The sequence below is a fragment of the Dromaius novaehollandiae genome, chromosome Z (genome assembly GCF_036370855.1).
Source record: "Dromaius novaehollandiae isolate bDroNov1 chromosome Z, bDroNov1.hap1, whole genome shotgun sequence".
NCBI classification, from domain to species: domain Eukaryota; kingdom Metazoa; phylum Chordata; class Aves; order Casuariiformes; family Dromaiidae; genus Dromaius; species Dromaius novaehollandiae.
In genome coordinates, this window is record NC_088132.1 from 65,975,383 (window position 1) to 66,003,094 (window position 27,712).

The 27,712-nt window shown below is 39.6% G+C and overlaps 2 protein-coding genes across 2 annotated transcripts in view; both read right to left on the reverse strand.

Annotated features, from left to right (window-relative positions):
• The window catches only part of LOC112995762 (integrin alpha-2), a 71,182-nt gene extending 65,057 nt beyond the window's left edge, over positions 1-6,125 (reverse strand). Inside the window, exon 1 of the mRNA XM_026120953.2 lies at positions 5,916-6,125. Within this exon, the coding sequence (XP_025976738.2) occupies positions 5,916-5,967 (52 nt within the window). The 5' untranslated portion in view covers positions 5,968-6,125. The remainder of the gene's footprint in view (positions 1-5,915) is intronic.
• A 9,396-nt stretch (positions 6,126-15,521) lies between these two features.
• The window catches only part of LOC135325015 (integrin alpha-1-like), a 75,042-nt gene continuing 62,851 nt past the window's right edge, over positions 15,522-27,712 (reverse strand). The window contains exons 25-31 of the mRNA XM_064502328.1: positions 27,166-27,268; positions 25,519-25,632; positions 22,880-22,984; positions 21,906-22,010; positions 20,890-20,982; positions 20,188-20,304; positions 15,522-19,408 (exon numbers count right to left, since the gene is read on the reverse strand). Coding sequence (XP_064358398.1) covers positions 19,364-19,408; positions 20,188-20,304; positions 20,890-20,982; positions 21,906-22,010; positions 22,880-22,984; positions 25,519-25,632; positions 27,166-27,268 — 682 coding nt within the window. The 3' untranslated portion in view covers positions 15,522-19,363. The remainder of the gene's footprint in view (positions 19,409-20,187; positions 20,305-20,889; positions 20,983-21,905; positions 22,011-22,879; positions 22,985-25,518; positions 25,633-27,165; positions 27,269-27,712) is intronic.

The following is a 27,712-nucleotide window of genomic DNA, read 5'->3' on the forward strand; positions in this document are numbered from 1 at the left end:
CTAGCACTCAGAATATCATATTTATTTGATAACTCAGAACTACCAGCCTGTTTTGGAGGTGATGATAATGCTCACACAGCTTATATTGAGTTCACTGGAAACTTTAATTATTCTTCACCTCCCAAAAAAATGAGTGCAGCATGAACAGGAAGAATGTTATCGCCTACTGCTTTGTAGGAATGTGTACTCGTATGCAGTTAATATAGACAGAAGGTACCATTAATCCAGTCTAATTCACATTAACTTATTTTTATTACTGTTTCATTAGCACCAGGAATAAGGGGTATGTTCATCAACTACTTTGTACTGCTATGTGTGAGTCTTTCACTTTAAGGCTTATAAATAAAAATCCTTCTCTGTTACCATCTTTAACAGAAATGAAAACTAATGCTGAGCAGTTCTCTGATGTCCTTGACTAATTTGAATGGGAACAGTACAACCAATTTATTTACACAAAAAAAATAAGCTTATCAACTTGTTTTCTCTCACTTTACAGGGTCTGAAATCCTAACATAGCTCTGTATCACAGGACCAGAGATCACTTTGTGAAAAAGAAGTCCTAAACATTAAAACCTACCAATGGAAATGTCCTAAAACAAGCCGATAACATGTGTTGGTATGCAAGTGCATGGCTACGCCGAGGAGAAGCCAGCCTGTGTCCTGTCTGCATTTCGCCCCGGTAACCATGGCAATGGGAAAGGGCCTGCACAAAGCCTGACAAAGGAAACCTTCAAATGAAAATAACGACGGTGGTTAGAGAAGCTCAACATGTCTGCTGGTGGAAATGGCTTGCTTTACTCATCTCAAAACCTATCAATCCCCTTCTACCTGTATTAGCCCTAAAGGAAAGTATTTTATTCACGTTTAGCTGTTTGGACATTTGTCCATTACATTGGCAGTTCCAGTTCTTAGCCTTCAAGAAAAAATATCATATGAAATCTATGCAAAAGCTATTTTCATTCATTCAAAATTAACAACAGTGAAAAAGACCACAATGAATAACACATATAGTGGCTAAGAAAACTGTAAAAACAAGCACTATCAGTCCTCTGACTTAACTTCCTAAATGAAAAATCTGTAATTGAATGAAAAAAGTAAAGAAGAACTCAAAAATTGTTTCAGAGCCAGGCAGCACATGAACATGGTTAAAACTTGTTGGTAACGCCTCATGTTTACTTTGCTCAAATTATGCACAAATAAATATTAACTGTTAATGTATTTAGGAGTGTGAAGGTAATACCCTGTACCCTTTTTAAAATAAACATCATTTGTACAAAATACAAGTCCAGCAACACAGTATGAAAGAACCCTTACTTCAGCGTGCCATGCTGTGAAAGGCAAAACTCCAAGAATAATATATAATAACGCTCTTGCTACCTGACAAACTCTCTTTAAGTAGGAAAAACCAGAGATAGTTTTGATTTCAGAAAAATCCACATTTGGGTCCTGAATTCAATCTTCAGATGTTAGAATGCAAACAGGATTTTCTTAAAGTTGCTCACAAGCATCATGATAATGAAGTGACAAAGTAACTAAAGATCATAAAAAAGGGAGAAAGACAAAAGATAAGCTAGCTTGTACAGCTTTAAGTCGGCATGTGCGTGCGTGAAAATCACATACTGCATTTTTACCTGGACTTTCGGCTTCATTTATTGTACAAAGTGGATAATTTTCACTTGCTATTCAGTTATCAGTTTTCTCTCTGTTGCCCAGTACATTGCCTTGTACTTTCAAGATACACTGTTCTAATTTACTGGATTAGTAGCTTCCTTGTTGATACATCTCTATGTATTCCGGCCACATCTCTAAATATTTTGGCATCTATTTGCAAATGCAAATGAAATTATTTTTGAGTACTTATAAAAAAATGAGAGATTATCCTTAGCCTCATTATAGAAGGGAAATAAAAGATTAAGGTCAAAAGTACTCACCAGTTCTGGATATCTAACTTGATACAGCTAAAACCTTACTTTTTCAGAATGCTTAACATATTCAAAATACAATTTCCTTCGACTTCATTCACAGCTGTGAATGCACAGCAGCTTTGCACGTCAAGATGCAGTTTCACAACCAGCTCAAGCCAGTGGAGGTGCTGGCTACTAGCAAAAGGGACTTTGCCAGCTTCCCTCCCACCTCTGGCCAGTGCTAGCACTTGAATAAATAGTACATGTGAACAGGCTTAGTTTAACCATCCCTAAAACTGACCTGAACCAAAAAAGGGAAAAGGTAACTCCTCAAGCAGATGAGTCCCTGACCTGTTCCCCAGACCAAGCCCCAGTGGCAGCCCAGGAAAACTGGTGGGAACATCCAACCAAGAGTGGGAGAAAGTCCTTGCAGCAGCAGCCCACATTTAGGTCAGCTTAACCAGATTGTGAAAACACAGCTTCAGTTTTGAGAACCCCTGGCTGAGCAAAGAGAAAGAAGAGAACACAAAAGCTCCAACCACATGTCAAAGATTTGATTTAAATGACTCGCCTGAAACGGCACTAGGCTTTTGTGACCAAAAAACAGAGAAAGAATCGGATTCTGCAAGGAAAAAAAAAAAAAAATCCTCTCTCTTCAGCCTACCCTTCCTCCTTATTCCTAGAGCGCCTTCTAATTTCAGCAATAAGTGAGGCAGGAGTCTCAGCCGCTTTTCTGATCACCCTTCCTTCCACTGCTACAGGGAACTACCTGTGGCCAAAGCAGCGTGTGATGCACTGATGTGCAAAGGAGACAAATCCAGATTGCTAACTTATTTCTGGCACTTCCTAACTTTTGAGTGTTTGTTCTTTTATCACAACTTTCACATATATAGTTCCCTGGGATTTAAACAGAAGCAACCTGAAGAAAAAGACTACTGTACGGCAATATTAGTGGGGTCTTCTCCTGTCTCACTACACAGTCCTACAGCCCATTGCCTACAAGGTTACTGGGATCCTACTGCTTTCCTGGGAGAACAGGATGCTTTTCATCAGCAAGGGTCAGATATTTACTGAATGCCGGAAAAGGGGTTGCACTCAGAAAATTTAGATTCTATCCAAAGTTTCAGAGAAACCTCCTTCACATTTTCATATAGAGCTTCTTCCTCTTCCAGGCTGCCTGGATCCCATGGAGCAGTTATTAGCCATGCCCGCACTGCTAATCCCTGCAAGCCCTCCCTGCCGCTGCCTTCGGGCAGTGTGCACAGCATTTCGCACCCCACTCTTCAGTGTCAGCCCTTGTAAGGGGACTGGCTGCACTGACAGTGACAGCACTAGCTGAAGACTCTTTTGGTCCTCAAGTGGTACACCTGTGGCCAATAAAACAAAATCTAGTTGTGATTTTTCAGTTCTGAGTGCCTAAAATAGTGGAGGGGTGTGCTCGACAGAGTGGGGATTTTAAGGACATGTCAGAGTTATATTGTTCATGTCCTGGGTTGTGGCAGGAAGGTATGTGATAGGCTTGAACATGAAGGCCCGCTGAGCTAATATAGATACTAATACACTAAATTTGGTTCCCTCCATCATGCCCAGCCCTCCAGCACTGTCTCTTGAGAACAGACTCTGAAGGATATTACTCTCAGGAAGGCACTGGGTTCTGTCTCAGAGGGAAAAAGCTGGTTGATCCAGAACCCAGGAAACAACTAACAGTATGCAACATGGACTAGCAGAGAGCCAGGATCCAGAAGCTAACTAAAAAGCAGTGCATCTTACCTAACAACATGGATTGGTTGTAAAAATATTAAATAACAAGAGAACACAAGAGGGATGGTTCCTGTATTTACAGGCACAGACCCAGAGTTCACATAGGTATGGCTGCACCCCACTAGAACTCAATTGCACAGAAAGCCCAGCTGTGCTCCACACAAAGTAAGGACCGAATTTACACTAGTAAGCTGATAAAAATCTATTTCTTTCCAGAGGAATGTATTTTTCCAAAGGTTTGTTACTTGGCCAAATTTGGGTAGATTTTCAAGATGATGCAAATATCACCTTCCGGCCAAATTTCAAATATCTATTCTGAAACTTGAGGGCACTAGAGCTTCTCAAAGAAAACATTACAAGAATTGAACCCAGACAATACACTATATTTTGGACCGGCCTCACTCTGAGAAGGAACTGGACTATTTTCACTCTGATTTTTATGAACAGGCTGAGGAAGAAACCTGATGCTGAAAAATGTACACTTAAAGAGTAAAATGCAACAAACCTATAAACAACCAAAAACAGTGTCTTGCAACAAAAGCATCAGGCTTTGTTGTATAGGCTGTGCTACTAAGTCTATCTTTCAGTCGTGATTATTTCTTGCAACATAATCTACTTTTATCAGCTGCATACTTTTTGCCAGCAAGTAATAAGGTTGGTAGCACAGTTATATTATCAAAATGTTAGTTTTACATTATTTCTGTTTTTGTAGTATGTAAAAAGTCTTAATCATATTCCAAACACAAAAATGCACAGCAGCAATAACCCAACTCACACCTATCCTAACTGCTGCATTACTTTTAGTTGATTTTGGAGCAACAACTCAATACCCTTATGTGATACATTTAATATGGCTGATAGTTCAGAAATGAATATCAAATCCATCTTAAAATAAACTTGGCCTATATTCTTGCAGGATTGCTTAATTCAGCTAAGATAGCCCAATTAAATTCAAGTAGACTGCCTTTGGAGGTAAAACAGTTCACTTGAAGTGAATCAGTTTTACTGAGAAATGATTATGGGAAAGCTACAATAGTATCACCACAGCAGCACCCTAAGTGGCGTGGAGAAAACGCTCCCTATCCAAAACTTTTTCTTCTTCCTATGGAGTCCTACAAGATCAAGGAAGGCATAAGCGAGTATTAATTCAGCAATTACATCCACCAACATCAAATGTCACGACAGATCTGAAACCAGAATTATGACAGCTTTGAACTGTACAAATGAAGACAAATCTGCCTAAAGTGTACGTATGCTGCCTGAACACAGCCGACCTGCCCACCTCAGTCAGCTCTCACTGTCGGGGGAAGCTGGCTCTCACAATCAGTCCTTCTCCTCTACTTTGAACACCGCTCTACAAAACTTTGCAAGTCTCAAGACTTTGACACCATGAATTATAGGGCATATTTATGTTCCTGGCACGCAGTGACTGTAACCAGGAGAATAAAGGATTGATTAAGCAAAAATGCAGAGTGGATGTTTTCCACTTTGATGCTTTAAGACCTCTTCTTATTTAAAAAATTACCAGGTTGTTTGTATAAAGTACGTCTCACCACAGGTTAATAGTTTTGTATTTGATTTCATACCCTGCAGCCGCACATTCCACTGCAGTGTTTGCTATAGTTACTGAAAGAACAAGTTGGAACAGCTCATCAGTGAAAACTCATTTTTATGCTGCTTCTTCAGTAACTTGGTAATTAAAGGCTCATGAGAGCATACAGAATATTTAAACCCTGAAAGTGCTTGGGAATTCACTCATGGCAAGTGAATATAATGCCTTATAGTTCCCAGGAAAATATAAGTAATGGTAATTTAGTCAGCCAAGAGAAGGAGATGTTTCAAGTTTCCCTGTCCTTTTCCAAGGAGCGACATCTGCCCAACAGGGTGGGAACGGACCTAAAGATTTCTCGCAAATTAGGAACAGAATTCATAATAAAAAATACAATCTTCCTTTTCATAATGGCGCAATCACTATAGGAGCGTAAACTTACACAGCAAACTGCACCCACTCCCCCCGCCGTCCTTTAATCGAAATGTAAACTCCACGCCAACCCAGGAGGTCAGGACTTCATCCGCTCTAAAAATGCAGCCTTGCTGCTCGCCGCCAGTACACACGCACTGCCCCCGCCGGCTTCTGGCCCAGAAGCCGAGAGAGCGGACCGGGACGGGGCAGACGTGCCCAGCCCGGCAGCCCCCCGGCCCCCGCCCCGCACCTGCGGCGCCCGCACCCCGCGCAGCGCGGACACCTACCCAGAGCCAGCAGCAGCAGCGGCGGCGGCGGCGGCGGCAGCGCCGAGCCCATGGCGCGGAGCGGCGCGGCGCGGAGCGGAGCGGAGGCCGGGCAGTGTCGGGGCGCGCCGCAGCAGGCCGCTTCCGAGCTGGCCGCTTCCCAGCGCGGCACTGAGCGCCACCTGCTCCTCGCCGCCCCGAAATACCCCTCCTCCTCCGCCTGCTCCTGCTCCTCCTGCTGCTCCTCCCCGCCCCCTGCGCGCCGCGGGTGCGGAGCGGCCCGAGGCAGCCCCCGCCCCGCCGTGCCCCTGCCCCTGCCCCGGCGCCCCGTCGAGGCCGGGCGGCGCGGGGGGGCAGCGGCGCAGCCCGTCCTGCGCCGAGCCGGCGGCAACCGCACCGCCCGGGGCCCCGCGCCGCCCGCCGCCGCCTCGGGCTGCCCTGCGGCGGGGTCGGGCTCGGGGCTGCGGCGCTCCCTGCCTCCTCCCCAAATTCGTTGCCCAGAGGAGCCCCCCGAGGTGCCCCCGCTCCAGGCGCTGCCGCAGGGAGGAGGCACCTGGAGGTGAAGGCGCTGCCGGGGTGGCAAGAACAGCCGCGGGCACCCTCGAACAGCGGTTTGGAGGGGAGGGACGTGAACTCGCCTTTTCAAGTGTCGCGAGTCATTTGAAGCTGCTGAAAATGTAGAACCATGGTAAAACAGATTAATTTACGCAACTGTGTAAGAGGGGGCATCTCCCCCATGTACTGAATTTCATATTCAATTATATTAAGTCTGCACCTTTTCATTTAAATGAAATTGGCCGAAAGCATATTCTGCAGCATGTGAGAGTGCAACAGGATCCAGGAAACTTGCCACACAACCGAGGGGAAGTGTGTCGTGATGCTGGTGCTGTATTGCCTATGCAAAACACTGCCCACAGAGTCTTAGGTGCCAAGCTAGTATCTAGAAACACAGTATGAGTTGAAGCCAGTACAAATGTGAAGGTGAGCATTTCCACTTGCAAGTAAATCAGAAAGCTATGTAAAGCGCAGGATACCTGTATTCTGGGTAGCTTTCAGTCTATTTAACGTTGTCAGCACTGTTTGAATACCGTATATTCAGAGTATTTGAGAAACATTCCTTTTCTCCCTCCCACAGTTCTGATAGGTATCAAAATCTGTGCTGCTACCTTTTCATGTTGAATATACTCTATTTTGTAACAGTGATTTTTGGTAAATAAGTTTAAACTTCCTGGTATTAACATGGAATGAAAGACAGTTTGTCTGGAAACTTGAAATAGAAATGCTTCCTTCCTTCCCCCTTCTCACCATCTAGGTCATGGTCCTTTTGGCATGACACATACCTTAGCTTTTGTTTCAGCAGTGTTATAAAAATACATGTGTTGTCTCAGTTTCTCATTTCTTTTTAATATTCTAGTCTGAATTCTAAGTTAAAATGAACAAGTCTGTGGAATAGGCAGAATTGTTCAGCTGATAATTGTTTGGACGCTGCTTCTTTACAACATGGCATAGTTTGGGAAAGCTCCTTCAGGACATAAAAATCACTGAAGAAAGTATAGCATGGACCTGTCTTTGTATAGCACACATTGATTTCTTTTATGTATTTACCTTCTTAGGACACACAACTACTTACTCATCCTAACATATGAACTTACACATGGGTTCACCCTCTGTGAACACTTCCCAGATCATAGTCACTTCCTAACTCTGAAATCTTTCCTCTGAACACTGAATCAGTCATTTACCAAGAATGATTTACGTGTCTCTGAACGCTGTCCCTCAATTTCCTCTTCACAGTGTCTTAAAAGTCAGGCAGACAGACACTTCAAGGTGCGGCGAGCTAAAGCAGAAGTGACAGCTTGAGTATGAAGTGTGATGTACGCACAAATGAAGATTGGGAGAGCAGTACCGGCTGCTTCTCTTCCAGTCCATGCCAAGTGCATGAGTATGTCTGCAGCTCTGTGACACGGGGTGAAATTTGTGCTTCCATGAAGCAGAAGAGAAATGCTAATTAATCGACACAAGTGAAAGGACAATAAAAAAAAAAAAATCCACAACATAGAGAAAAATGGTTTCTTAATCAGTGAAATATACCTAGAATCCCCCTCTGCCCCACCTTACAATAACCTCCGCAGAGTAACTAAGATGCCTCCATTTCCTAAGAAACAATGTCTTCAGTTCAGTTACATCATTCTAATTATAGATGTACCCTAAGGATACGAAACTTTCGTCCTCATTCAGACACACACGATGTTGAAAAATAGTTTCTCACACACAAAGGCTGTCTCCCAGAGCGTTGCCTCCCAGACTAACGTTTATCTATATATACAAAGACTAGATTGTAGGAGAATAAATACTGTGAATTACTATATTCTCTAAGAATATACCCTTAGATGGATACTTCTGTTTTAAACAAATTGAAAGGCATTCAATAACAAGTGTCATATATTCCTGAACTATATATTGCATATTATGGAAAAACAGATTTTCTATGGTGTGCAGTATTTCATCTTTTCAAATCTCTTCATCTACATTATGCATATGTATTCTGAAAAAAATTCTTATTATACTTCACCAACACTAGGAAAAAAATCATCCAGTGAACAGTTTAGTTAGTACTGTTTATCTTTTGTAATTTAAAATGGGGCCTTGTAAACCCTGTGCTCTACATGTCTTCACTGTTTAATGATGCCTTTTATAGAACCCTGTTGTGTCTGCTTGTCCAGTGATCATAGGGACACTTGCCAAAAATGCAGTATCTGTCTGATCTGATTTGCAAAATTTCAGTCTTGGTTTTATGTAAATATAGATTTCTTGCACATTAAAAGAATCTATTTTATTGGTAAGTGCCAAAGTTACTTTCTTTTTTCAAGATAAAGACTGAGGGAAGCAAGTAGCTTGATCAGTTCCACCACAAAAAGATTACTGCAATATTTGTGATTTTCAAGAAGAACAAAAAACTGGAAAGGGAAGAAGCTGAACAAATATTTGAACTGTTTTTTAATTTTATTTTTAGTGAATACATACTGAATCATCTGTTTTATCGTGGGAATTTACAGCTAATGTATATTTTCATAGCTTTTTAACATGATGACATACGGCAAACTTAATGCCAACCTTTTCAGAAAAACATTCAGATATTTCCATATTTGTCATTCGTGAGGGGTGGCCACAGACTCACAGTTTCTGTGGTATGCAAAATGGATGATTTTTTTGTTAATACATTTCTGGGAGGGGCTCTCACAAGGTGATCTGATTTGCACACAGTTATGGCTCCAAGATACTCCTTTGATGTGACTTGTCTGAAGATGTTTGTCAGAAGGGCTACAACTTATTGGAAGAATTTGCCAACAATAATAATCAAAGATAAGATTGAAAAAGCCACATATTACAGTAGCAAGCTACCTGAGAAAAGACTGACAATCCAGAATAATATAAAAATCAGGTATCTTCCAGCCTGGACAAGACTGAGCAGAAAAAGTTTCCCACAAGGAGACATGATACCCCCAGAACACCATGGGCTGCTGTCCTGAGCGTTCCTGAATTCAGAAGACAGTGAGAAGCAAGTAGTTTGTATCTCCTTCTCCTCATACTCTCTATTATTGCTTCTATTTTAATTAGCTTTAGGCTGTTAAAAATCAGAACGTGCTTGTAGGTGTGGGTGCATCTGTACACAGATATGAGAGTCTTTTTAGGGAATGTTGCATAAAGAAGAGTCCCTCAGCTTCAGAAAGCTGCAACATACTCTCTGACAAAATCCTGAAGAGTACATTTGGTGTTCAATGAACACATGAAAATCTACCAATTGACAGTTATTATTTTTGGCAGATAATAGTTATCAGACTCATGCTGAACAAAAACATTATGTTAAGGGCTGTACCCCAGTGTATATCTCCACTGAAGGAAAAAAGAATAAGCTACCAGAAAGTTAAAATCTAAAAAGGAAGTGTTAAAATTAGCTGTGAGGATGTCATTTAGACATTAGAACTGGAAAAAGCTCAAGTGGGGTAAGGAGCGTGTGAAATGGCCTCAGTGCAAAGGCTAATTAAGTAAATTAAGATTCTTTAGTCTAGAAAAGAAGCATCTTAAGAGGAAATGTAATGGAAGTATAATATTAGAAGGGGCATGGAGCCAGCTGGTGGGGTCAGTTGTACACTTTCATAGTATGAGAATTAGGGTTATCTGATGAAGCTAGCAAGTGGCAAGATCAGCATGAACAAAAGGACACAGTTCTACTCACCCCACGTAGGCAGGTGCAGAGCTCAGCGCCTCAGAACAATACGGACGTTTAAGGTTAATCTGAATTCCCAGTCATGGGCAAGGAAGAGTAATCCACCATGGACTACTAAAAACACTGAAATCTTCCTGGCTTGCAAAGACCTTCAGCTGCTCCCCCGGGCCCCTTTTGAAGCAAATTGAATCCCACAGCTTAGCACCTGACTTTGAGCTTAGTATTCTCAGTTGAAAAGTTGCTCTGTAACATCTGCAGCAGTTCATTATCACAGCTGCAATAGGTGACATACTCTTTCATTCTAGCTCTTTGGCTAGGCTTTTACGGAAGCCTAACCAGTGTCTCTCTGTCTGTCTGTCTGTCCTAATGCTCCTCTTTGCCCAGCCATGTACTCCCAACCCCAATTCTTGTGGTGGCTCTAGCACTTGAACAACTGCATGATGAGGCAGTTAGGGGTTCTGATGGGCCTGCAAACTAACACACACACACAAAAAAAGTTGCAGCGGTATTAATCCTGATGAAAGGCAGGTGAGTTTGGAAAGGTGTGGAGTTGCCTCCTTCACCTCCCCATGCATCTCAATCACTCACATCCATTTTGGGAAGCTAATTTTCTTACAAGGTAATTGAAAGATCTTTAAATGTAATGCAGCCACATGTAAAAATTGCAAACCAAATAATCTACTTTCCACACAAACTGTTAAAACTGAACAGAAAAGAGCTAAAAGAGATGACAAAGACTCAAAATAGACGATGGCAAAATGTTTTTAAGTCCAGTTGTCAGCACGTACTTGATTTCTTAACAGGGAGGCATTAACCTCACCCAAACTAAAAGGGATTAAATATTGAACAAGCCAGGTTTTTAGCGAAAAAACACAGAAGCCATAGTTTAATGCTTGTTTCACTCCTGGCAAAGAGAAGCATACCAGTGGCTTGATCTGAAGAGCAGTTGTGCAGAAATAAGGTTCAGAGCCCCAAGCTGTTCTCTGAAAAATATATATGAAATTGATATTCAAGCAGGGTTCAAACAGCTTTTGTGGCTAGTCAGTCTATGCAACATGACTACAGTTGCTCCAAAGTAAAACCCCAAGAGACGTATGGTGTGGACATCATGTCCTCAGCACTAGCTGTATCACTCTCCAGTTCTGCTTGCTTTGCATTGCACTGCTTCCTACTTTAGACATATCAGTGTATATTTATCAATTACATGTTGTTTTTACTGAACTACATCCCACGTAATGTATATATGCATATTTCCATTGATTCATTTTCTGATTGAGCAAAGTCTGTCATCATCATGGGAAAACTGTAATCACAGGAAGTGAGGTAGCCAGTGAAGAAATGTTCCTATTCACCTGTGACCCTAGAAATGAGGCACAATATGGGAGCTTGCTAGTGCAGTTCATGTAATTTCATGTTCTTGAAAACAGCCAGAGTGTTCCCCCAGCAGATTCATTTACCAAAACATTAACCTTGATACAACTCCAATAACCACTTGAACCCATAACAATAGTGGATATCTTCCTCCAAATATTTCTCAGACAGGAGCTGTAAGTACATGATGACAAGACTAGCACTTCTATCTCCTCAAAATATTCCTTTATTTACATTTTTCATCATTTTTATTTTGAAACCACATCAATTGTTTTCTAATTTGTGGAATTAAAACCTATTCATTCTTCCTTTTTATTTGTCTGTCACAAGCAGTTTCTTAATCATTTGGTAGGCATTATTTAAACCAAATTTGACAATCTTAAAAATTCCCACTGAATCACATATGAGTTTTAAATGAGTAAGGTGAGATGGATTTAAGACTTAATGCCTTGTTGTTTTTTCTTTATACTGTTTGCTAGTTTAAACCTGTCAAGCTACTCAAAAATAATACTGAATGTCCGAGAAAATACATTTCAGTATATTCATAACTGCTGAACTGGACCTATTCTCAACTGACTATTTGCTAACCTTGAGTTAAAGATGAAAAATCAGATAGGAGGGTGGGAAAAATGTGGTACCAGGGTCAAGTAACATCTAGTTGACCAGATATATCAAAAGTGTTGCTCATCAGATTGCAAAAATTTTATCAGTCCTATAAGAAAAATTCTCTTAGCTGTCCATCAAAAACTGGAATGAAATCTGAAGGTGCTTTGTATTAGGGGACAAACCGTGTTGCAGCAGTATCTTATAAAACACATATTGCTTTCTAAATGTACTTGCTAGTGATTGTTTGCTGATAGCTATAGGCATCTTTTCAAATACTGGAAATTTATGTAGTAAAGGAGACCACAGGCTTTGAATGGATTTTGTGATCTGAGATCCTCAAAGGCCAGATCCCTCAGATAGAAGGACAAAAACAACTCAGTAATTGTTGAGATTCTTGAGACATACAAAACTAATACCATCAGACCATTTTTGAGATGTTAGTGTCTGTTGTGGCATAGTGTAAAATGACTGAGGCCGGAGTATTGCAGCAAGTTATCAGTGACATTTTATGAGCTGGCAAACAACCAAGTGAATATTAATGGCTTTTAATTTCGGCCATCAGAGGAGACTACTCAGCAAGGTTAGTGTTCCCCAAAAGGAACAAAAGGAATTAAATTTTTCAGTCTACTTAAAAGTCAACTGCCACAAAATCGCAAAACTTCACATGCCTGGGTATTGGCATAAATGGCAGGGGACTGCGGGGGTACCCTGGGTGGGAGGAGGCCATGAACTGGCCTGTGCCCATCACGGCCACTTCCAGCCAGCTCTGAAATGGTGACAAACAGCCCACTGCGCGCCAAAACTTGAGCTGCTCAGAGGAGCCCATGGCCCTGCTGCTTGAATGCATTTAAGAAGGGGCAGTAGCCACTAGGGGCAGGGGAAAGGGGAGGAGGAGGCATGTGAGGATGCATGTAAGAGGAGACACAGGAGGACGCACAAAAAGAAAGATGCAAGGTGACACAAAAGGGGACATGTGAGGAGAAATGCAAAGAGACCTGTTTCGAGGACCGGAGGAGGCATGTGGAATGGGAGATTGCTGGGGACACGGCTGGAAACGTGCTCTTGGAAGGAGGTGCTTCATGCCAGAGGAGATAAGCCCCTGAAGGGACCGTGGCCGTGCGGTACCTATGCTGGGGCAGGGACACCCCCAAGGGACTGTGGCCATGAAGGACCCACACCAGAGCAGAGGAAATGAGTAAGAAGCCAGGAGTGGTGGTAGAAAAGAGGCAGAAGCATGGAGCGGTAGACAGAGGCATGGAGCCCACCTGCACCACCCATCACCTCACCGAAGGACGTGGGCCTGAGTGTCACGTGGGGCAAAAGCAAGGGAAGTGGAGACTAGGAAGGGGGGGCTGAAGTTGGGCCTGGAGAAAGGGAAGATTTAGTTCTTTATGTCTTCTTGTTCATGCTTATTTACTTGTTTATGACTTGTTTCTCAGTACCTCAATCGGTAACTAAAAGTTTATCTTACTTGGCAATAAATTAAATTAAGTGAAATTCCTTGAGTCAAGGCTGTTTTACCCATGACAGCTTGTCAGGGAAAATGGAGGATATCCTCTGATAAGAAGAAAAGGCTCCATGACATTGAGAATATATGAAGGAAACTTTCAGAGAGAGATTGACCATACTCCATTAACTCAGAGGATGATAGCACCCTTAATGCGAATAAACCTTAAGAACCATATACAATACTGAAACAGATACATGAGGTGTTACAGTAGATATATACTCAGTATCTTCCAGTCCTAAATCAAAAACTATAAGCCGAACCATAACCGAGAAGCAGGATTTCACGGTGGGCACCCTGGAAAATCAATAGCTAGCAGAGAGAGGAAAAGTGTCCTGAGACAACTGACCCACTAGATTTCAACAGGCAATATGCTCTGAGTATTTCTGCTCTCTCTCCCACTTCTGTATAGCTGCCTAGGAGGTGCTACATTCAGTGAGCCCCTGAGGAATGCCTGCGATTTCTGAAAAGGATTAAAACATTGGGGAAAGGAGGCCAAAGGGTTAGTGCATGAAAGGTGAAAAGCAGTGAAGAAGCACTATACCCTGCCATGGCAGCACCGGTGCTACAGTAAGCAGAAGCAGCTGCCTGAGAACCTTTTCATCAACTTTTTTTAAGACTGAATATGCAACATCGAGCGTCTCTGGGGTATCAGCCCTGAGCCTCTGTAATTAAAAAAAGATTGCATCAAGGATATCTGACTTTATCATCCATTTCTTCTTTAAATAGAACGTAGTTATGCTTTCCAAACTGCAGTATCAGTCAGCTGTTACCAGAATTTCAGCAGTAATTCAATCTATGACTCTTCATTGTTGCAGGAGTCAAACATGCAGTGGACTGCATGTGGATACTGCATGAACTGCTATTTCCCTCTAAGTGTGAAGTATTAGGGATGGTCCTGCTAGCTGTTATTAATTATAATCCAGTTTTGTGCAACTGATACATTATATTGCACAAGTCTTGCTGTAAATGGATTCTCATTTTTAAAAATTCTTTTTATATATAGCTTACTAAAAAGCAATTAAAAAAAAAAAAGAAGTGGCCTTTCAATGATTGCTGTTGAAGTACTTCAAGGGAAAGTTTCCAGAGAACTCTAATTATCAGATATGTACGGTGTAGTATGTTTAGTAAGCACTCCCCTATGACTGGACAGGATGTTGTTAGGAGACTTGTGATTCACCATCAAAGCAGTCTCTGATGAGAGACTAGTTGCATATTTTGTAATGTTTTTTAAAAAGTTAACTGTGATACAAAAGGCGTAATATTTGTTTTCTAGGAAGTCTTGATGCAAATGTTTTATTAGCTAGCTAAGGAATATGATGAGACTCATTCAAAACTGCAAGACAACTGACTGGGTTAGAGGAATAAGTTGTAGAGAAAAAACTACTGGATAGGAAGAATGGTTAGATGAGTAGATATGTCTTTTAATTCTATGTCTATAATGCCATGAAAACAAATCTGTGCCAGAAAATCTCATTATTGTTGTCTGAAAAGCTTTCAAATGTGTACAATGTACAAGCACAGAATCAGTACAGTTAATGCCAATGTCCTTCTGAAAGCTTGACAGCATATTTTAGTTGCAGTACTTTCAAAATTTCATTGATATTATGGTGTGCAACAATGCTTATTTCTACAATAGCCTTCTATTGAGAGGTAGATGTATTTGGTTTTAGGTACTGATAGTCCTTTATATTGATTCTGTATCATTGGGAGGCAAACAAATACATTACGAAGGAAGTTCACTACACTCATTTTTTATTTTTTTAATCAATAAAACACAAGTAATAATTTTACAAGAAAAAGAGATGCAGTGCAGAATGTTGTGATTTTGCTTTCTTAAAGAGGATGCAAAATTCCATCTTATTCCTGTTAAGTGGTATAATTAACAATGGTGCATTTTGATTCCCTTGCTCTGTTTCTTTTTTTTTTTTTTTTTTTTTTTTCTTCTGGGTGGCATCACCATATAAAAATACAGTTAATCCAAGAAATTAAAACAATTAGATAATGTGGAACCATAAATTGTACATATATGAGCCTGACCCTAACTCCAGCCTCTCTGTTTCCAGTGAGATGAAATACCTTGGTTCCAAGTGAAGGTGGATTCACCTGACCAGCTCTGCAGAAGAGGGTCATTGTGCTTAAAATGACTTGGCCCAGCAGATGTACCAAGGGGCTAGGGAAGGCATAAGGACAGGTGGCGGGTGTGTGTAGCAAGGGCTCAAAATGACACCGGACAGGCACTGTAACATACGCAGCCACCTAGGGAGATTGCTCTATTGTAGATGCGGCTTTGCAAGTCTTCCTGAATTATGTAGGGGGACTGACAACCTCTAGAAACAGCTTCAGATTGAAGCATTTCAAGGTTCTTGCTTCTTTCCAGGAAAGTTCTTTGCCACAGAAAGAGCTTGTTGGTGCATTCTAACGTTAGGTACTTAAGTGCTGAAGTTAGAAATTGAACTGGGCTAGGCTCTCTCCATAGCATCAGCCCTGATTATACACCCAAACTGTTTTTTTTAAGTTTATATTTGAATGAACAAAAATATTTAGCTCACTAGTTATTAGAATCATATTACAACCCTAGTGTTTCTTTTTATAGGCCTAAAGCATATTACACGCTGTTCTGATGTTGTTTGTGCCTGCCAAATTTCTATGAGATGTTCCTGGAGTCTGCAATAGTGATTTCAGTAGACTTTTCTGTTGTATATTGTGAGAAGGAATACAATACAGGTCTTGCAGTGCTGTGCAGAAAGGTTCTATGGCAAAAAAAGTGCTTTTAGTAATTTAGTCTGTGTGAAACTAACATGTGCTATTGTGATATTCCCTTTACATACTAATATTTTAAATACATATTACAATTGAAAATCTGATAATAGGACACAAGTGAAAATGGAGAAAGCACCACGACATAAACAGGAAAGTAGTGTGGCTATATGAAGCTTATTATTGCTTTTACAGTACAAAGTGAGACTAAAAAGAATGGAACTCTGATCTCAAATATACTTTGCAATGATATACTACTACTGTATTTTTACATAGTCTTTATCTAGGGAAATAGACTGTTCTATTGATGTATATTATTCAGTTAGGCTGATCCTCTAAAATTAAACATGAACTTTCATCAGAAAAAGTAAAAAGCTCTGCTTAACAGATTATCATAACTGAAAAGTGAAATGCTTAAAAAAATAAAAGTATGCTACAAAAAAAAGATGTGTTACCTGCATAACTTAAATAGAGTGATTAACTTTATGAAGCCAGGAAAAATGACCTTATGGTTAACAAACTGGGTGAATAATAATAAAAGTATTTCCTCTGCTACCACAGACTTTCTATTTGTGCATAGGCAAGTCACAGTCCCTTCATAATTCTGTTCCTTTACAAAACTGACAGGGTAATAGCACTGCTATGCCTTTACAGAGATACTGTAAGGATAAAACATTTATAATTCTGAGGCATTCAGATCCCATGGTGATGAGTGCTATACAATTGTTTCAGACAAACTGGCATAATCTTACATTTTTTAAAAATAAAACCTGCACCTCACACTGGAATAAAAACACTTCTGCAAATATTAACTTACCTTCATTGTTCAACAAGTGGATTTTTGCCTTCCTTCAAGGACTACCTAATTTGCACTATGAATGAAGCAGGGATCTTATCCACAACTCTTCTACTTCATTTTTTGCTGCCATTCAAGCTGTCATTCTATGCTCAGAATCACATCAACACATCTTTCAGATCGCTTCAGATCAGGTATGCTTTCAGATGTGCAGACAAGCACGTGACTCAAGTTCATTGACTCTAGTGACTTCACCGCGACTCTCACAGGCTCTGCAGGGCACAGCGACCCACAGAGCTCCCACCTGGGGCTCTGTCCTCTGCTCTGAATCACCCTACTTTATGCAAACTGTTGCCAACAACCACGTTTCCCATAGACACAAGGACAAATTACAAATGATGTCAAACATAACCATACTTGCTGTATTCAGATAAGTTTCAGCCTTTCTCAGTAATTTCTAATTCAGGAGCTAGATAGAAGGGACTTAAGAGTGACAGCATCTTTTAAATAATAGAACACCTTCTGGCACATTTCCAGAGTTGTATTTGCCAGCATGTATAATGCAATCTATGGTCTATTCTTAAAGAAAAAAAAACCTTTATAAAATATATTATTACTTCTTAAGCTATTACCAAAAGTCAGTGGAGTCTATCAATATGTTACAACCTGTAGGGAAACTACAAGAGTTTTTTCATATCAGTGAGAATTGTACCAAGAAAAGGAATAAGTTACGCTGGCTTCTTTGGCAAAACAAAGGCATTCCCACAAATGAGAATATTTTATAGAAGTACTCCTCAACCTTTTTTGATTGATTGGCAATCTTGTAACATGCTGATGCAACATTGCACTTTGCCTGCTGGTCTCCACTTTCTTCTGCTAAATTTGTGTTGCTGCAAGGAATGTGGGAAGGTCTCAAGGACAACATGCAGTCTGTGAACCCTTGTTGTAGAAGGAAAACAAGTGTGTGAAAGAAAGGAGGAGGAAGTTTCCTGTTAAACTGAATATTCTAAATAGGTTTAAAGAAATACTTTGCTATCTACATTTCAGTGTATTCTTATATAAATTTTTAGTCTTTGACACAATATAAACATCATTTACTAAGTGCTTATTTAATATGCAAATTCTTCATCACTTCTTAAACTCATAAGTAACAAAGATGAGGTGTGACTGGTAATACTAGAAGGAGCTTGCCAGTGCTAAGTTTCCTATCTGTGCTCTTTTGTTATTTATCATTTTGTACACTTTAAACTTATTGGATTAAATAGATACACAATAAATTTACATGATAGTTTATGAAGCACCCTCCTAGCTACTCCAAGATATACAGCAAGAGTCAAACTTTCAGGGTACCTCTAAAAATTTTTTCTATAAATATGGACACTTCATTTTGCAGATACAATTGTGCCTCTGCTTATTTAAGTACAGTGTGCAATCAGATGGGCTTGAATATGTTCTGTGCATACATTTTTAGGCCTGCAAAAATTTGTTTCAAGTTCAAACAGTTATGTGATTTAATGGCTCAATCCTTAATGGTCCTTTTGACAATAAAAATCTCTTTCTTGAAGTATCCTGGGTATAGCTGGACACACTAAACTGAGCAGAAAGAGAAGTCCATGGAATTTCAGTATTTTTTCACCCACAAACCTGCAGGTGCTTCTATCTTTTGAATTATCACTGCATCAATATACCATACAGTGTTTGATGCATTCTCAAAGTTTGAACTTTCTGCTTCACAAACTTGCAGTCCCATTATAAGATGGAAATTTTGAATATGGTGCTTTTTCCCTTCAAAAATCATAAAATGTGATAGAGAGATTGGGATTGCTACATACAAGCTGATTTGTTGCATAATTTGGGATGAAAAATGATTCCGCATATGTGTATATACATATAAAAATATGAATAGGCATTTTTTCCCCTATTAAAAAACCTTAGAACCTTTGAACTGAGTTACTCTCCAAAAATGAGTAACACTTAAAGTTATGTTCTTGAGTATCACAAAATACCATAAGGCTGTTTCTTCTTCCTTTGCATCATTCACCGAAGTGTTCAATTTGTTTGCTTGGAGTTGTTCTGCTTCTTTTTTTTAAATGCACTGGAGTTTAGAAAACATTGTGAACACTGCATGTATATTTGAGTTTGTAATTTTACAGTCACATATTTGAGGCAGACCTGAGAAAAAATTTCTGCATTTTTTTTCTTCATTTCTCCATTTTCTTCTTTAGTGGTCTTTTGAAAAATCCAGCCTACAGAAGAGAAAAGTAGTATTTAATAAATAGGATGCTGAAAGCATACAACTTGGTACATATTGGTAGCATTCACACTGTTTTTTATTACTATTTTAATGTTTATGTTTATGTTTATGGATAAAGTGAAAAGTCATTTAATTCTTTATCGTGAAGTACAACATTGCTTTTCCTGGAACGGAAAAACTAAAGAGACATCTCATGAGAGCAGACAAATTGAGTACAGTTTATATGCAGTGAGTGACTGCTGAATCATTGTTATGCTCACAAAATGTCAAAGGCTAACAAGCTTGATGAGAGTTGGTACTCAGTTGAATAAATAATACTTTATTTTATAGTTGTCAAAGTTTTCAGGAGAGTATGCATGTTAAAATTTATATGATGTAACCTTCTAACTTAAACATTAACTGTATATTTAGCTTGAAGAAGACTGCCCACTTGTGGCAATACTTAAAGCACAGGCTTAGTATCTTTAGTGCAAAGAGAGAACAGCCAGGTTAACAAATGCCACAGCCAAAGTTAAAACAAAAAAACTTTGGAGCACTAAAATCTATTTACATTTGTCTTTTCATAACATGCTGGCAGTACAGATGCCAACTGGTGAGCACTAAATATTACACTTTGGAAAAATGCAGTTTTATTAATTTACCATTTCCAGAAGATCTCGTTCTGCTCAATAGATAATATTAGTGTCTGTGAAGTTCTAATTACAGGAAGAACAAGGCAGAGAATTTAAGCATACTTGTTTGTTTTCATGAAGACGAGAACATGCAGCTTACCTTCCACAAAGCAAATATAAGCAGTGCAAGTATCAGGAGTCCAGCAAAGACACTCAGGAGGATAACCCACAAGGGGACGGTACCTGGCTGGAGTTCTTTGGAAATCTTAATCATGGTCTGCAAAGTGTTAAGAATGTAAAAAATAAATAGCATTTCCCTTTAAAGCGTCAACAGAGCAGCATAACTTTTATCAGTAGACACTGATTTTCCAGAGTACCATTTCATTTTAAGTACAGGGATTTGTAGGAGGGAATTGAGAAAAAAATCTCCAATATCAAACTTTGTACTTATATATCTCACAATGTATATTAATTTAATGAACATTGGCCCTGCTGTAAAGCAGTAATCATTGCTATAAAGGATTTAGGGAAGAGTACCTAAAATATGAGCAGTGAAAGTGTATGTTAGGGAGTTTCTTTAGTCGAGTCTTTATCACTCACTGCCTGTCTCCCTGAAAGATGGCAGTGATTAACAAAGCCTCTAAACCAATTAAATTAAATTAATACAAAAGGTTGTGTGGATACTAATTTAATTTTAAACCAGGTTTGTTTGACATAAACTAAACTGAAATAAAGAACATTTAGAATAAGACAGTAGTTTACAACAGGTAGCAATCAGTTCACTAGTAATGAGTGATAATGAATGATTCGGTAGCAGAGTAAAGCCTGTGAAGAGTAAATCCATGAATTAACATGTGCTTACCTCTAGTTTTTGATGGTCTTTTCTCAAAATCAGTGATGAGTTTTCACTTCTAAGTAATGCTTTCACAACAAGGGTTAAGCTGTGAATACTTGCCTGGAAGAAAAGAGACATGCCTATGGTGTACACTTGACATTTTGAAGCAGACAGCTTTGTAGAAATAAGAAGGATGAAGGAAAACTTAAGGATAAAGAACAAAGTTTTGTGACAGATGCATACGTAGCGGGGCATCTTTGTTGCCATTGTTAAATAAAATTGGGCAGAACAGCAATTTTACTATTGAAACTAGAAGATTACATTAATCCTGCCCATGAAGCTAAATTCTGTCCATCTTCAAGAACAAAGACACAAAGAAAGAGCATACAGGGATCTCTGGCCCACCAGGACAAACTGCCCAGAAACCTCAGCACGTGGAAGGATGAGCCTCATGAAGGGCTCAAATTCTGGGACTGAAATAAAAAGCCTGCAATTAAACCTGGGAGAACTCGTGGTGCTGCTGCTGAAAAATGTGCGTGTATAAACGTCAGTGAAGGTGCTCATGCGTGCCACCTTTAGCAGCACATGCTGAAAGACAGGAATATCATTTTAAAAGAGCAAAGATCAGAGATGCCAGAGAAATACTAATTAATCTTGACTACTTTGACCACAGAGACAGGCTTTTTAAAATTCTGCTGTGTGGCGGTTCCCCTCCGTCCTGTTATTTTCCAGAAAAAGACGAAGACACAAAACACAAATTTGGTGTCAAAGATTCATCAACTGAGCAAAATAAACAACAGCCTCATGATTATCATAACCATCAGACAACACTGAGGTGTGCTCTGAGGTCTAGTCACTCTCCTCTGTCTGCTCCTTTTGATCATAAATCCTTTCTAGACCTGAGAAATCTTTCCACATTAAAACTTAGTACTAGAGGACTATTGATATGTAAGATAATTAAAGATACAATTTCAAAAAGACATTACAATGTCTTAATTTTTTCAAACCCAGGAGTATTACAAATGCAAATGGGATTTACTTACTTTTATGATGGTAGGCTTCCATACTCTTAATGAAACATTCACTTGAGTTATGTCAGAAGGAACCAGGGCACAATTTATAAATGCACAGCTGTATGTATCACAGTCCTGTTTAAAAGTTCCCAGCATGAATTAATAATACAAGATTTTTCATATTACTAGAATAAAAACATGTAAACACACTATGTAGAAATCATAGATATGCTGTGACATCCAGTGTCATTTGCTAGTTGGGAGGAGAAGAGAAGCTCAGTACTTCAGAAACGTCTCCAAGGCTCTGATTATTTTCAGTGTCCTGATGACCAGCACTCTGCGGCCTGTATGCTGAGACACCTAGACCTACATTACCTCTGTGAAGGACATATGGTAGCGTGGCTAAATCCTCTTGGCATAGCTTCGTGGACACCAGAAATTCAGCTTGTACAACTACGCCAAATACGATGGTTTCCCCCTGACTTAGCAACATAACTATGTCAGCAAAATTATACTTTGCAACTCCTCCGTTTCAGCTAGTGTTAAATGTGAGAGGCCAGTCCTTTTCAACTGGGGTCATCAGTTACATTTCTACCAGTTGTCTAGAAAATCTGTCAGATCAGAGTGGTAGCATTTGAAAGCATTTTTAACTGGATGTCTTAAAAAATTCAAAAGGAGATGAGAAGCCTTCAAAATACTATTTTTTGTTAATTACAACAGGAATACAGAAGATGAAGATCTACTCAGCTGTCAAATATGCTACTATGATTTACACATCTGCTAAGAATTGGTCCAACATTCCAGTCCACATACAGTTCTGTAGCCAGGAATAATAAAAATATACAGTCAGTCCTACGTAAAGACACCTTTTCAGGGTATTAAGACAAACAAAGTCAGTTTCCATGCAGTTTGAGAGACATTTTTATATATTTATTGCAGAAATACTCAGCTCAAAGATCTGGGTTAACACTCATAAGTAACATATATATTTTATGTAGGCTTACCATAATCGTATCTTTTGTAGGTTCTTTTATGTTTTGCAACACAAATGGTTTCCCAGAGCTGATCTTTAAAGGGTCTACAGGGTGACTAGTTTGGCAGATAGCATTCTGTTAGAAGAAATACAAATATTATTCTTATTGCCTGAATATCCAGTCTTTTACCAAAAAACCAAAGCAAACAAACAAACAAACAGACCAACAAACCCCACGACCCTTCTTTCCTGTAAAGTCTAAAAGCTCTGTGTGATGGTGTGCTCTTTCCCCCCACCACAATCTGACCTCTCCATAAACAGCACATAGCCAGGAGCTAATTAAGCATGTGCCCACCCAAATACAGCTGGTATGCAAATATGACTACGAGTCAACCATCTTACCCCATGAAGGGGAGGCAGCCCAGTGCCTGTTAAGCTCTGTATGGCAGAACTGCCTCTTGAGTAGAGATGCCTCTCAAGGTTGAGAGATTCCTTGCCTGTGACAGGTCCTTGGTAAATGACTAACAGTGTGCTGAAGCTTTGCAAACTTTGCTAAGTTGCATCTCTGACTGATTGTGCACATAAGCCTTTAGACATAAACTGTTGACCAGGTCTGGGACTAAGACTGGATCCAGCTGCATGCAGACTCCTCTGAGGAGGAGTTTGGAAAGCAAGGGGGTCCACTCTGAACCTCATGACTCAATGGGACGGTCTCCTTGACGCTCACCCTGCCCTCCATGCAGTAAATAACTGAGTGTGCCTTGCCAACAAATCTTGTTAAATCACTGTTTTATCTGCCATTGAACTTTGTTAAATCACTGTCTTAGCTCAATAAAACATATTGCTGCTTCTCTCTTACAAGTGAAGTGCATCACTCATCTGTGACACTCTGGAAACAAGCTAACATTAATGATATTTACTAAGTGTACTAAGTAGCTAAATGCAATAAAACTGCATATTGTGAGGGTGTAGAAGAGCGAATTCAGATGGCATAGCTATTGAAATACCACTTTTCAAACAAGTGAACTTCTTATGAGATAATTTAATCTAAACTCTACTTAACAGTAGAGTTTACTCCAGCTGTTTAACATCTTAAACATCTGCTGTAGAGGCACACATGAGCTTCATGTGAGATGACTGCTACATGAACCAGCAAGAGCTGGCTATTAAGAGAACTGAACAGCTTTTGGACAGGAACAAGCTTTCAGACTCATTCGGTTTTCTAAAATCTGCCTTTTTTTTCTGTTTCCTTTATCTATATAGTTTTGAGCTGTGACTGAACAGATGAGTCCCCTGGAACATAAAGGACTTCCTAATCCCTAGTATTTACTAGAGCATTCATGTTAGGCTAGATCCTCTTAACTGCAGGAAGGGGATCCACAGTGAGCAAGCTGCTTACCCTGCTGGTGGAGCCTGCCTCTGCCCCGCTGCCTGGGAAGCATTGGATGCAGGGCACGGCTGCCTGGCCCTGCCTCCTTCAAAAGTAGCTGGCAAATCCTTCAGTAGTGGGGGGGTAGGTGTTTTTTTGGTCCAGGTCATTTACTTCCAGAATACTAGTGTGAAGAAGGATTGCAAATTCCCTGCAGTGAACTTTGTTACAACACTATTACTAGAGTGTAGCTACAGGCAGGTGAATTATACCTGAAGAAAAATGCAGATTTGTGGAATTATGTTTAAAAAAAAAAAAAAAAAAAAACCAAACACTTAGTTCAAATGCGGTGATTATCTAGGAATGAAAAAATGGGGGAAGAAATTTAGGAACAGACGTAATTTCTTTGCATTCTAAACAAGATTTTTTTTTTTAAAGTGAACTTTGAACTTTCATTTTGACCCTTTGTTTTGTTTTTAGTGGTGCAACACCTCAAAACTAAATGAAATATTTGGGGTGTGTATGTGTTTCTGTTTCTGAGTGAAAGATACAAAAAAAAAGAGCTTCAGGTCACCACTTAGTGATATGTGGGTTGTTCAATCGCCCACTTATTCATGCAATTCTAGTTTTAATACCTATAGATCTGGAACCATGGGACTTGCTGAAACGGTGATCTCCTCCAGCTGCTCTGGAGGAATGAAATGGAAAAACTAATCACTCTCGAAAGATGGCTGCAGTGAGGAGTATTTGAAAGATGTGACCTCCCACACCTTTAAGATGTTTCGGTGCCCCAGACAAGGAAGAAGTCAGAGGATTGCTAGTTCTGGAGAGCAGGTGTACAGGAAGGCTACTTTCAGTAACCGAAAAAGACTACTGAACAGGAGACTGTGCTCTAGATTTAAATAGCAGGACCAGAGCACTCTCAATAGGAACTGCTAATAAAGGAGATATAATCACAGGCTCAGTAGGCAAAACAAAGCTAGAAACTTGTATCTCTGATATCCCAGCCTGGACCCCTTGTCACTTGGAAATATATCAAACTAATCTCGTTATCTTCAAATTAGCATTCAGTGCTGTTTTAGCTTTGCTTGTTTCCTTTTGAGAAACTTTGTTTCTGTCTTCCTATGCACACCTTTACCTTCTTTTAAAACATCAGCATCTTGTCTTTTAGAATAAAATCGGGATTAACCTTGAAGCTATGCATAAATCCAAGCATTTGCATTTTGCAATTCCTTGCAACAAACAAAAAAACTTTTCCAAATTTAAAACACCAATAATGAAAACATAAATTCCTAACTTACATTGGAAGATGACAATGCAGTAAGGTAGAGAAGTGTGTTCTTGACTGATGTTTCATTGGGAAATAAGATCTGCAGTGTGAGGTTTGGCATTGGAAAGTGTTCACCTTTTTCAATCTGTAAAAAACAAGAAAAATATGGTTTTGGGTTTAGTACTTTCCTTCTTTTATTGCTATATGATTGTGGTGTTTTCCTTTTCTGTGGTGTTTTTTTTCTTTTATGTTTTTCTTCCCTCTCTGCCATCAGTCATGCCAAAAGTGAGCGTGATGAACCTTTTCCCCAAGAGCAGCCTGTTCTGAATTAGCAGACACATTCTCTTCTGGTCTTCATAAAAAAAAGTTTTACTGAAGGAAAGTAAGAGAACAGGTGGAAAAGGGTATTTTGACATCAATTCCTCCTTTTCATCTTTTTTTATTATATCTACTTACAATCTGGAACTTCTATCTAAGCTAATTTCATTGTGATTTTTCAAAAAGCCCCCAAATGCTTTAACATACTAGAGGAGCCACTGCTGAGAAGGCCAGTGACTCCTTGTGGTTTCTCCCCAAGTGTGCTTAGGCAACAGCCTTCCTGCACATCCACTCCTTTCCCCTCTTTTCCCTGACAGGACATGCATTCTGCAGGTCACAGGACATAATCATGAGCTGCAGGTCCTTCTGAACAGGCTTTCTGTGGCAGAGGATGGAGAAAATGCATCAGCGGAATTGGTGGCAGGCAAACTGGTGATCCTGTCTCAGAAGCAGATGAGCTTAATAAATACTCAAGATCCCTTTCATTTTTTTTTCTTCTGCCAACTTATTTATGATAAGCTGCTCGCAGAGATGAGTTACTCTTACTAGATCCTAAATGATATGCTCTGCAGTCCAGCAGCTCCCTTTTATATTCAGAAAGGGAAGATTTAGAAATCAGATGAATAATGTCTTAAACATCCACCAAAAGCCTTGGGATTGCTCGATTTAGACTTTTAAGCTAAAAAGAGAAGCTGAGTAAACAGTGTAGGTAGGCTAAAATATACTACAAAACCTTTGACATTGCTGTATACAGAAAGCTAGACCTTTCCATCACCCATTTTTTATAGACAGAAATTTGATGATGTAGAGACTTTTATTAACTGTATATCAGACCCGTGTTCAGCTTTGGACTTGACACTGGGAAACAGAGATGCTTTCAAAATAACTAAGTTCAGTCCTATTACTCCTTCAGGCTGGGCTTCTAGTCCACAAAATCTCTCTTCCATTCCAGATGATTTTAGTTTGCAATATTCTGTCAATTAGGAAGACAACATTCTTAGAGCATGGTATTTCTCTTTTTCAAAGCTGATAGGTTCTTGGAAATATCTGTTCCAAACTGTAATGAATTTAGGTCAACTTCTAATTTACTAGCACATGCTTTCTTTCCCCTGCTGAAGGCAGCCTCTCTAAAGCCCTCCGGAATTATCCCACAGAAAATGGACCACACTGAGAACCTCTGACTTGTTTTATTCCTAAGCAAGACAGCAAAAAAAAGAGTCAAGCACCAAATGCTCACACAGAAGGATTAATGTATTGCACACCTGCTACTTAAGTAATAGGTTATCACATTAAGTGAATTAAAGTAGGCGAAAGGATTTGAAGCCAGTGCCTAAACCATGTAGTTTTAATTGTTTCTTACCCTATAATGTAGAGTAACTTCATCCCCAATATTCTCAGTTGTGTTAATAGCAGTAGGGACGGTATCATTTGCTGCAATTATAACATGGTACTCTTTGGAAACACTGCAGGTTAAAAAACAAACAAACAATAAGCAGCAAAAAACAATAAACTCTACTAGTTAATTATATAGATCTTTTCATCTTTTTATTAATCCTCCAGGGCTAGTTTTGCCACTAAAGTACAATTCATCCATTTTCTGAGTAGTGCTGGTTTTTAAGCTATTATGTATATTTCAAATGTTTTCAGTTAAAACTAGAAATAGGCAAATATTGCTCCCAGAAATGATGTATCAGGGCCTGATTATGCCATCCTTATTCTAGTTGTGCCATTCCTTATTCTAGTACTGCCATGTGAAACAGGCAGATTCCTAAAAGAGAGAGAACAGAGAAAAAGCAGAGCAAAACTAGCTAAGCTCAACCTTTTCTCACGTGGGACAAATGAAGGCTGGATTTGAACTCTGAAATGCACCCAAAATGAATTTAACTTAATTATTCACACTCACACAC